At 40.4% G+C, this 12,554-nt stretch overlaps 1 protein-coding gene across 1 annotated transcript; it reads left to right on the top strand.

The window, feature by feature from the left end:
- The first annotated feature begins 977 nt into the window (after positions 1–977).
- On the top strand, positions 978–12,158 carry LOC116412204 (carcinoembryonic antigen-related cell adhesion molecule 1-like). Its single transcript, XM_031905883.1, has 7 exons — positions 978–1,121; positions 5,086–5,358; positions 7,915–8,196; positions 8,677–8,790; positions 9,838–9,890; positions 11,221–11,292; positions 11,636–12,158. The coding sequence occupies exons 1-7, from the start codon at positions 1,070–1,072 to the stop codon at positions 11,711–11,713; spliced, it is 924 nt and encodes a 307-aa protein (XP_031761743.1). The 5' UTR covers positions 978–1,069; the 3' UTR covers positions 11,714–12,158.
- The last annotated feature ends 396 nt before the right edge of the window (positions 12,159–12,554 follow it).

Below are 12,554 nucleotides of genomic sequence, written 5' to 3'. Positions count from 1 at the left end.
ATCTTAGTTGGGATCAAGTACAGGTACTGTTTTATTATTACAGAGAAAAGGGAATCATTTAACCATGAAATAAACCCAATAGGGCTGTTTCGCCCCCAATAAGGGGTAATTATATCTTAGTTGGGATCAAGTACAGGTACTGTTTTATTATTACAGAGAAAAGGGAATCATTTAACCATTAAATAAACCCAATAGGGCTGTTCTGCCCCCAATAAGGGGTAATTATATCTTAGTTGGGATCAAGTACAGGTACTGTTTTATTATTACAGAGAAAAGGGAATCATTTAACCATTAAATAAACCCAATAGGGCTGTTCTGCCCCCAATAAGGGGTAATTATATCTTAGTTGGGATCAAGTACAGGTACTGTTTTATTACAGATAAAAAGGAAATCAATTTTAAAAATCTGAATTATTTGATTAAAATGGGGTCTATGGGAGACAGGCTTTCCATAATTCTGAGCTTTCTGTATATCGGTTTTCCGGATAACGGATCCCATACCTGTAATAATATATGTAATAATAATATAAAAATATGTTATATATCTGATATATACTGTATGTAACACAGAGGTACATATGTAATATAAAATATATAAGTAGATATATAGCACAGAGAACATTTATGATAGCTAGTAAATACATGTGGGCTGCAATGGTATCAGTTACAACTTTGCACTTACGTTCCTATGTGTTTCTGTGTATAAGTCTGTGTGATAGGGATGTACCTACCTTTAGATTCATTCAAATCCCCCTCCTGGCAGGGTGTCCGTCCCGATCCCAATCAGTTACAAACTGAGCCAGGTCCAGACTAAGATTCAGAATAGGTCCCCATCGGGCCATTATAATAGTGTCTATGGCACCCTACAGCAGCCCCTCTGGCATTTGCTAGAATCTACCCCACTGAGCTGATGTTTAGAGAGCTTATTCCCCACCCCTTTTATCTCCTCTGTTGCCCTTATATACAGGTAGTACACCTGTTCCGTTTGGCCGCACCTGGCCGGGCGAGGAGGAGACAGTTATGAGAGTGCCGGTGCTGCTGGGGAGCTGTTAGTGCTGTCTCTCTGGGAGATGGGGAGGCTTGTGGCACTGCCTGGGGTGCTGCTCCTGCTGCTGGGCTACGGTAGGTACATTAACCCTTATTATTCTGGGATAGAGAGAAGTCACTGAGCTGCTTAGATTCTGAAACTGCTGCCCACTGATGAGGAAGGCAAGAACTGTGCAGGGCAGTGCCCGGAGATGCTGCCTATATCAGCCATTTATCCCTATTGTGCTGCTGTGCCACAGATAGGCACTGGCAGTGTAAAACTGCTAATGGCTTCAAAACAACAACAAAAGGACATAGTGAAGTACTTAGAAACTTACTCTTATTGTAGAATAGAAGGGGGAGCTCTCAGCAGGCAGGTGCTTTGCTACGATCTCTGCCAAGCTCCCATGAAAGGATTGGTACAGGGGTGGCAGCTTTTATATTAAAAAGCCACTCGAATGAGGGGTGATAAAAATAATTCACATTTTTAAAAATGATTTTCTTTTTGTCTGTAATAATAAAACAGTACCTGTACTTGATCCCAACTAAGATATAATTACCCCTTATTGGGGGCAGAACAGCCCTATTGGGTTTATTTAATGGTTAAATGATTCCCTTTTCTCTGTAATAATAAAACAGTACCTGTACTTGATCCCAACTAAGATATAATTACCCCTTATTGGGGGCAGAACAGCCCTATTGGGTTTATTTCATGGTTAAATGATTCCCTTTTCTCTGTAATAATAAAACAGTACCTGTACTTGATCCCAACTAAGATATAATTACCCCTTATTGGGGGCAGAACAGCCCTATTGGGTTTATTTAATGGTTAAATGATTCCCTTTTCTCTGTAATAATAAAACAGTACCTGTACTTGATCCCAACTAAGATATAATTACCCCTTATTGGGGGCAGAACAGCCCTATTGGGTTTATTTAATGGTTAAATGATTCCCTTTTCTCTGTAATAATAAAACAGTACCTGTACTTGATCCCAACTAAGTTATAATTACCCCTTATTGGGGGCAGAACAGCCCTATTGGGTTTATTTCATGGTTAAATGATTCCCTTTTCTCTGTAATAATAAAACAGTACCTGTACTTGATCCCAACTAAGATATAATTACCCCTTATTGGGGGCAGAACAGCCCTATTGGGTTTATTTCATGGTTAAATGATTCCCTTTTCTCTGTAATAATAAAACAGTACCTGTACTTGATCCCAACTAAGATATAATTACCCCTTATTGGGGGCAGAACAGCCCTATTGGGTTTATTTAATGGTTAAATGATTCCCTTTTCTCTGTAATAATAAAACAGTACCTGTTCTTGATCCCAACTAAGATATAATTACCCCTTATTGGGGCAGAACAGCCCTATTGGGTTTATTTAATGGTTAAATGATTCCCTTTTCTCTGTAATAATAAAACAGTACCTGTACTTGATCCCAACTAAGATATAATTACCCCTTATTGGGGGCAGAACAGCCCTATTGGGTTTATTTAATGGTTAAATGATTCCCTTTTCTCTGTAATAATAAAACAGTACCTGTACTTGATCCCAACTAAGATATAATTACCCCTTATTGGGGGCAGAACAATCCTACTGGGTTTATTTCATGTTTAAATGTTTAGTAGATTAAGCTATGGAGATCCAAAATAGCTAACAATCCGGCTAATAGATCCCAAACCAGTACAAATGCACCACACCCAAAATGCCCCTGAAAATGATATAGTTATAACTTTCCGTTCCGTGTTTCTGATCATTTTGATGCCGGGAAAACCAAAGTTTGTGACATGTAATCAACCCCAAAATAGTGCACGTAAATGTTTTATGAGCAAAAACAAGTTATCTATAGAAATCCATAGAAAAACAATAAAGATTATCCCAGCAAAAGCCCAGTGAGATTAGTGTTTGAGCCCCAGTGTTACTGGTCTTGCCCCGCAGTGTTGGGTATATGGGCGCCAACAAGCAACAGCTGCGGGGAACTGAAAATGCAATAAACTCGCTAAAGAGGCAACAATATCAATGTCGGACGGCTAAAATACATAATCCCTTGTTGCCCCAGACAGGCGCAGGGATGGCCACCATGTTGTTTTGAATCCTATTGGCTAGAACTTTCCATACCAAACTCTCGCCAACCTCTTAAATTCTCTTAATGGTCCTGTATCTTTGTTTTGCCTTCAAACATTAACCCAAGAGCCCGTAAACCCTTTTATAGTTATAAACCCTGTTACCTCCAAGCACGTTTTTGTCTTCTGTAGATTGGACGAATGGAGGCCACAACAGCTGAGAAAATCTCTGGGGACAGCAGTTTATATAGAGTTTTTTTTGTAAAGTCACCTGACCACCAATGATCATTTTCTTTATCAGCTATCAGACCTGCATATTATTGGATAATGAATATGCTTGTTTCTTATTGGTTCATGAATTTGATTGACAGTGTTGTTTCACAGAATGGATATTTTATCAGTTTTGTGGGACTGTGTATTCATTTTGTTGATAGAATGAATTCTGTGCTATAGAATATTGCTTTCTGTCACACGCATCTATTTTGTAATGAAAATCTAGCTGGAATATGCTAGTCAGTTCCACCATTATATATTTTGGCAAAGTTTTGTTTTACATTATTCATTCTGTAAGCAACTTTACACATAACTGTCTTTTTGTATGGATGTTAAACATTTGTGAGACAGAATGCTTGTTAAAATTTACAGAATGGAGTCTGTAATATAATAATATCCTTTTGTGCACAAAATTGATTTTATTCTCATTCTTCACTAGAAATATATCTTTTGTATATTTTTTAACAGTGTTTATATCCACACTTTAATTCTGTCTACTGGGGATTGCTTTTTGTATATAGAATGTATTTTTATAGACAAAATGTACTTTGGACAAACGGCACCCCATAGTTTGCCGCCCCCTCTGGAGTGTAACCTGAGGTACTCCTTATCCATTGGACTACAAATTCCAGAATACTTTAATATATTATCAAGGGTTAATAGATATCCAAATTCCCTACCCCCTTAAGATTTTGATGCCCCTCTACTATCCTCTTTGCCTCCCCTAAACTATAGCTGTGCAGCCAATTTGGGGGGGTACCTATTTTTTTCCTGTACATGTTCCTGGTTGAGAAAGCAGGGTTCTATTGCTTAATGGCTATTCATTGGCTGTCCAGAGCCATCAACTGTCTTAAAGGGCACCTGTCATCCTACAAAATAGTTGCAAATCCTTTTCTTTCATGTTAGTTGAGCAAAATAATTGATATAGTGTAAATAAAGTTGGTTTAAATGTTGTTTCCTTCCGTTTTAGACTTCACAATCGCAGTTAGCGGGCAGGCGCCATTTTGTGGGAACTGTTTATATTAAGGTTTCCCCTCAAAACCCTGTGTAAGCACCAGAATAGGGAATCTAATACCTACGCTCGTGTACTGGCTGCACAGTTATAGACCATAAGGAAAGAAGGGGAATATGTGGAGGGCAGTGACTTTTAGAAAGTGTTGAATGAAAAGTGAAAGTAATTGACTGCCCCGCCTCTATGCCTGTGACAGAGGCAGGGCAGGCAATATATGATTGACAGCTCAGATTTAAATACCTTTATAACAGGTATGGATGGTTTAATAGAAAAACAATTTGGGTTTCATGTTTAATTTGCAATTATACAGCTTTTAATAGGCAAAGGAATCCTCCAATGAGAATCCCAGCTGATCTGTGTATGTTTGGCTCCATGGTCTTTGTTTTTGAACTGGTTTTTGTCTTTTAACTGGAGTTGGAAGATCAGTTTTTGTATCCAAGAACACTAGCACTAGGTCCTGCCTCCTGGTGTTGTATTGCAGTGTCATATCATGGAGCCAAAATGACACAATAATCTCTGTATATAAAATAACAGCAAGATGGCTGACACAGTGCTGGTGAGCTGCATTCTCATTGGTCAGTTCTTTTGCATGTGTAATTTTGTGGTCATTTAGAGAACAGCAGGCATAGCAGGACTGTATAATGGAGGGTTTCATCCCCTAAGTACCCTATGAAGCAATTAACCTATTGATTTTATTACCCTACAGTCAGTTTGCAGAATGTGATAGTGACGCAGAGCCCCGCGCAGGTGAATACTGGCTCCGCATTTGTCAACCTGACTTGCAGTGCGTCGGAGGGGCAAGGAAATGTGAGCTGGATGTGGACCAAGAAAGATTTCAGTACATACAACATCAGCTTTTTGGATGGAAATAAAACTCTTCAGATTAACTTTCCCAACAAGACGCACAATGGGAGTTACTTGTGCTTTATGGACAATGGAGCTAATATTAGGTGGAGCAACCACTTACTCTACGTTTATTGTGAGTAACTTGTTCTAATTGGCATGTTTGGTGCAGCTGAAGGGGGTTCATTTATTATTAGCAGAATGACGTATTCCAGTCACCAATGGGCTCTTAGTACAAAGGTTGGAACACGCCCACTAGGAGCCACTTCCCGTGTAGAGCACATAGATAAAAGTGCAAAGGGTATATTGTGTTGTATTGCACATAGCAGAGGGTCCCTGTGCAGGAATAGGAATAGTCGAGGGGCCCGTTATTAGACCACCAAAATACCTTTCAGAGTTGAGAATGGCAGGACAGTCTCCGAAAATTACCCCCAGACCTGGCATACATGCCCAAGGGGCAAACTCAGCTAAACTGCCCAATCAAATGTATAACTGTGTAATACATATATAACCAACTAACGGCCTGCTCTTGGTGGAAGATTATGGTGCTGACCTTCAGATGCTCATATACAGGTTTATGGTTACAAGTCGCAGGACCTTCTCCCCCCCCAACCACACTCAGACCCAGCCAACCACATTTTAATCCACCCAACCCCATTTTGATGGACAACCCTTCCCTGTCTTTGGTTGTCCAGGTCCTTTGTGTCCAAGGGGGCCACTAATGGTGCATTCCCCTGATGGCGGCCCTGTTTGTATGTTCCTTGCAGACAAAGTGCAGGATGTGACGGTGATTCCGTCGGCTGCAGAAGTGACTGAAGGTTCCACTCCATCTCTCAACCTGACATGTGGCGCCTCAACATGGGAAGGAACCATGACTTGGCTGTTGGATGGGAAACCCTTGAACACTGTGAATACTGCTTACAGCTTGTTGGATGGAAATGGAACTGTGCAGATTAATCAGCCAAACAAGGCGCAAAATGGAAACTACACATGCGTTATCACCAACCCAGCCAGCAATGGGACGGGCACTTACAGACTCTATGTTTATTGTGAGTAACTCACTCTGATTGGGAAGATTTGTGCACAAAATCCATTTATCAATCACAGAATAATGTATTGCAGCCACCAAAGGACTTTCAGTGCTGCCTCCAACTCTTGATAGAACCTTGTGGGAAAAGCATAGATAAAAGTGCAAAGAATATTATAATGTATGGTACTTACCATAAGCAGCAGAGGGTCCCTTTGAAGAAATAGTGAATATAGGTTTCTCCTGATGCTGCAGCTTTGTAGTAGCTGAATATAGGTTTCTGTTGCAGCTGCAGTTTTGTAGTAGCGGAATATTGGTTTCTGTTGCTGTTGCAGTTTTGTAGTAGCTGAATATAGGTTTCTGTTGCAGCTACAGTTTTGTAGTAGCTGAATATAGGTTTCTGTTGCTTCTGCAGTTTTGTAGTAGCTGAATATAGGTTTCTGTTGCTTCTGCAGTTTTGTAGTAGCTGAATATAGGTTTCTGTTGCAACTGCAGTTTTGTAGTAGCTGAATATAGGTTTCTGTTGCTGCTACAGTTTTGTAGTAGCTGAATATAGGTTTCTGTTGCTGCTACAGTTTTGTAGTAGCTGAATATAGGTTTCTGTTGCTGCTACAGTTTTGTAGTAGCTGAATATAGGTTTCTGTTGCTGCTACAGTTTTGTAGTAGCGGAATATAGGTTTCTGTTGCTGCTGCAGTTTGGTAGTAGCTGAATATACTGTAGGTTTCTGTTGCAGTTTGGTAGTAGCTGAATATAGGTTTCTCCTGCTGAGGATTTATGTGTTTCTCGCAGACAAAGTGGAGAATGTGATGGTGATTCCGTCCCCTGTGGAAGTCGTTGAACGTTCCACTCCATCTCTCAATCTGACATGTATCGCCTCAACATGGGAAGGAACCATGACTTGGCTGTGGGAGGGGAAAACTTTGGATATTCTGGATAACAGTTCAAGGTTCTTGGATGGAAATCAAACTCTTCAGATTAATCAGCCCAACAAGACTCACAATGGAAACTACACATGTGTTATTACCAACCCAGCCAGCAATGGGACGGGCACTTACAGACTCTATGTTTATTGTGAGTAACTCACTCTGATTGGGAAGATTGGTGCAGCCTATGGGATCCATTTCTTTCTATATCAGTCACCAATGAGCTCTCAGTGCAAAGGCAATGGCTCTTGGTGCACGCCCACTAGGAGCCACTTCCCATATATAAAGGGGCCCTTGTGGGGCAAACAGATGCAGAGAGAGGTAACGGGACAGAGCGCTCTGCCTAAGGACTGCTGATGGATAGGGGATGATGGCAATAACCTTTGAACACTGATTTAAAATTACCCCAATCTTGTAGGCAATAAAAAATAATATATGGTGCTGAGCTAAAAATGTATATCATCTTTAAAAATGGTACCTTTATTCAACCTCCCTATAGACGAGGGGTGGGCGTGTCCCTATCAGAAGCACGATAGGATGGGCATAGCCAATTACAGCCCTGCAGTCACACAGGCTTCAGTTCCCTATTAGGTCACCCTAACTGCTGATTGGTTCCTATCCTATCCATTCACACAAAGAGCCAACAGTCATGTCTTGCTTTATGGCTTGTGATGCAAATACTAGTGGCTGTTATTGCTGAATATAAATATCTCTTACTAAGGATCTGTATGTTTCTTGCAGACAAAGTGGAGAATGTGGTGGTATCTACGTCTTCTAGGAATGTGGTTGAGGGTTCAACTTCATCTCTCAACCTGACCTGTAATGCATCCGCGCCGTGGGAAGGAACCATGACTTGGCTGTGGGAGGGGAATCCGGTGAACACTGTGAATACCTCTTACAGCTTGTTGGATGACAATGCAACTTTGCAGATAAATCAGCCCAGCAGGTCAAATGATGGAAATTACACATGTGTTATAGCCAACCCAGCCAGCAGGGGGAGGGGAGAATTTACACTCAGAGTTTGTAAGTAAATTATTCTTATTGCGAGGCCTGGGGCTGCTGAGGGTGTTGGGTAATTTATTGCATGAATTGTATGCCAATCAAATTGTTCCTGGAAGCAAAAACTGGTCTTTAAAGGGGATCTAAACCCAAATGTGAATTGATGTACATGCTTCTCTGGGCACTAATTTACATTACTTTATATTTTTGGTGGTTTCTGAGCTGTTTGAAGTTTTAGACTACCATGCTTTTGGCTCAACTGTAAATCAGGGTTAACTCGGGGGTGGCCAGACATTTTCATTCCGCGACGCATCCCCGGCTTCATTGCGGTCCACCAGTGATCCACAGGGGATCGACTGGTGGACAGCGATCGACGTATTGGCCAACCCTGGGTTAACTAAATACTCTAGGGTCACGGACACTCTTGGGCTTCATAAAGCTGTTGTTGTATAAGCACAGAAGTTCAAATAAGACTTCTAATGTAACGCTCTTCCCTTGCTACAGCCACACAACTGAGTGCTGGGGCCATAGCTGGCATTGTCATTGGTTCAGTGCTGGGAGCTCTGCTGCTCATTGGTCTCATCGTGCTGATTGTATGCTGCATACGGAAGAAGAAAGGTACATTTTAATATCATATAGAATTCAGGCTTTTGACTGTAGTTATTGCCAACTGGAAGGTGTAATTTGACGTTTTTGGAAGGGGTAACAAGGGAAAAGATACTGGAATACATTGCAAATCCGGAAACCCGTTATCCAGAAAGTTCCAAAGGCCATCTCCCATAGACTCCATTATAAGCAAATAATTCTAATTGTTAAAAATGATTTCCTTTTTCTCTGTAATAATAAAACAGTACCTGTACTTGATCCCAACTAAGATATAATTACCCCTTATTGGGGGCAGAACAGCCCTATTGGGTTTATTTAATGGTTAAATGATTCCCTTTTCTCTGTAATAATAAAACAGTACCTGTACTTGATCCCAACTAAGATATAATTACCCCTTATTGGGGGCAGAACAGCCCTATTGGGTTTATTTAATGGTTAAATGATTCCCTTTTCTCTGTAATAATAAAACAGTACCTGTACTTGATCCCAACTAAGATATAATTACCCCTTATTGGGGGCAGAACAGCCCCATTGGGTTTATTTAATGGTTAAATGATTCCCTTTTCTCTGTAATAATAAAACAGTACCTGTACTTGATCCCAACTAAGATATAATTACCCCTTATTGGGGGCAGAACAATCCTATTGGGTTCATTCAATATTTAAATGATTTTTAGCAGACTTAAGTTATGGCAATCCAAATTACGTAAAGATCCCTTATCCGGAAAACCCCATGTCCCGAGCATTCTGGATAACAGGTCCCATACCTGTATTATGAGTTTGTGCCAGCATGATGTTATGTGTAATGGATCTTGTTGGTAGAGTAATCTAACTACCTTCTACGAGGAGGTGAGCAGAAACCTAGACATTGGGATGGCAGTGGATGTGATCTATTTCCATTTACAGTAACACAGAGAAAGTTAATGATTAAATCAAGGAATATTGGCCTGAAACATAATACTTGTACTTGGATAGAGAAGTGGCTGAAGGATAGATTAAATGGAATGTTTTCTAATTGGACCCGAAAACATGTTCTTCTGATTATATTATTTTTACTTAGGTCAAAAAGAAAAGACTCCATCAGGGCCAAAGCATAAGGATGTTCTCAGCACAGTAAGTCCTTTGTTTCTGCTTCTGTCTCACTATATTGGCCTTTAATCTATATATTCTATTATCATTCCTTGTCTCTGTGTATGGCTGGTATCTGGTATAGGGCTTCTGTCCCTATTATTACAGAGAAAAGGGAATCATTTAACCATTAAATAAACCCAATAGGGCTGTTCTGCCCCAATAAGGGGTAATTATATCTTAGTTGGGATCAAGTACAGGTACTGTTTTATTATTACAGAGAAAAGGGAATCATTTAACCATTAAATAAACCCAATAGGGCTGTTCTGCCCCCAATAAGGGGTAATTATATCTTAGTTGGGATCAAGTACAGGTACTGTTTTATTATTACAGAGAAAAGGGAATCATTTAACCATGAAATAAACCCAATAGGGCTGTTCTGCCCCAATAAGGGGTAATTATATCTTAGTTGGGATCAAGTACAGGTACTGTTTTATTATTACAGAGAAAAGGGAATCATTTAACCATTAAATAAACCCAATAGGGCTGTTCTGCCCCAATAAGGGGTAATTATATCTTAGTTGGGATCAAGTACAGGTACTGTTTTATTATTACAGAGAAAAGGGAATCATTTAACCATTAAATAAACCCAATAGGGCTGTTCTGCCCCAATAAGGGGTAATTATATCTTAGTTGGGATCAAGTACAGGTACTGTTTTATTATTACAGAGAAAAGGGAATCATTTAACCATTAAATAAACCCAATAGGGCTGTTCTGCCCCCAATAAGGGGTAATTATATCTTAGTTGGGATCAAGTACAGGTACTGTTTTATTATTACAGAGAAAAGGGGATCATTTAACCATGAAATAAACCCAATAGGGCTGTTCTGCCCCCAATAAGGGGTAATTATATCTTAGTTGGGATCAAGTACAGGTACTGTTTTATTATTACAGAGAAAAGGGAATCATTTAACCATTAAATAAACCCAATAGGGCTGTTCTGCCCCCAATAAGGGGTAATTATATCTTAGTTGGGATCAAGTACAGGTACTGTTTTATTATTACAGAGAAAAGGGAATCATTTAACCATTAAATAAACTCAATAGGGCTGTTCTGCCCCCAATAAGGGGTAATTATATCTTAGGGGAGATGGCCTTTCCATAATTCGGAACTTTCTGGATAATAGGTTTCCGGATAAATGGTCCGATACCTGTACCTGCATGTATGTTTTCAGAGTTGCAGCAGTTCACCATGGCAGTAGGCTTAATACCTCCTATGGTTACCTTTAGTGGGCCATTTTGGATTACATCCCTGAGCTCCGGCCTAAATATGTAGCTGCTTTTTTTTTGATTGGTTGTTTTTCTTTTCTCACAGGTGTCAGGTCCGGAGAAATACAATGCACAGAACCGGCCAAACGGAGGCCGCGCTACGTGGGAAAGTACTCAGGTAGCACTTTGAAGGCACAATCTTAAGCTTCACTGATATAGGGACATGCTTAGGAAATCTAATCTATCTTTCCCATTCTAAAATGTAATGCAAGATATTATGGGCAATGAAACAGTTGGAGGTGGCTAGTATGAGCCTGGTAGCCTTTGAGAGGCAATGACTGGAGCCAAGATCTACCCTAATGCTTAGTGCTTCCCAAACAGATATTTCTGATACTTTATGCATCCGAATTTAGAAATTTAGAAGTTTCTGGGGGTTTTTGAGTTAGAAAGTTCTTACAGCTACATGTAAGTGGTTTGGGAAGTCATTAAATATATGTATATTCCTTTTTTTATTTTTGCAGGCTTCTGGCGGTCTGGGTCACGAGACAAACAGCACCCCAGTAGCACCCCAGAAAGGAAAGCATGGCACACTGGTCTGAGGTGACTTCCCAGGGGATGGCTGGCCTTCATAGAGTTTAAAGGGGCGGCCCTCCAATGGATTTTAATGGCCCCCAGTCTGCTCAAAGGTTCCATAAACTTCACTCTATGACATCATTTTTTTCATTAATCCCTTGAATGCGCTACATGGGAAATAATCATCCCACTACATGTAATAAGTTGGACAGTAATATCTTAGAATATCACTCTGCATCATGCTAAAAGTTAAATTAAAGGTGAATAACCCCTGTAAGTTTCCCCTTTCCAACGGGAAGTCATATTTTGTTATTTCTTCGGCCACTGCTGAAATCTTTAGAACAGCTCACCAGGCATATCCCCAGAATATATGCACAATCTGCAGGGCTGTCATACGGTCCCAGGAGCCGACTTGCCTTTCCCAGGAGCCTTGTATTATAAGGGATAATGTACCCCCTACTGTAAATGATAAGGATATTAGCAGTCACTGAGGGGTCCTGTGCCCATATAAAGGCACAAGGCTGCAGGCTGAGTTATACAGGGAACTCTGAGTATCACTCATGTATTATAAGGGATAATGTACCCCCTACTGTAAATGATAAGGATATTAGCAGTCACTGAGGGGTTCTGTGCCCATATAAAGGCACAAGGCTGCAGGCTGAGTTATACAGGGAACTCTGAGTATCACTCATGTATTATAAGGGATAATGTACCCCCTACTGTAAATGATAAGGATATTAGCAGTCACTGAGGGGTTCTGTGCCCATATAAAGGCACAAGGCTGCAGGCTGAGTTATACAGGGAACTCTGAGTATCACTCATGTATTATAAGGGATAATGTACCCCCTACTGTAAATGATAAGGATA

This window comes from Xenopus tropicalis, chromosome 7 (genome assembly GCF_000004195.4).
Source record: "Xenopus tropicalis strain Nigerian chromosome 7, UCB_Xtro_10.0, whole genome shotgun sequence".
Taxonomy (NCBI): domain Eukaryota; kingdom Metazoa; phylum Chordata; class Amphibia; order Anura; family Pipidae; genus Xenopus; species Xenopus tropicalis.
Note: the sequence above shows the minus strand (reverse complement) of the source record. Positions and strands in the feature narration are given on the sequence as shown.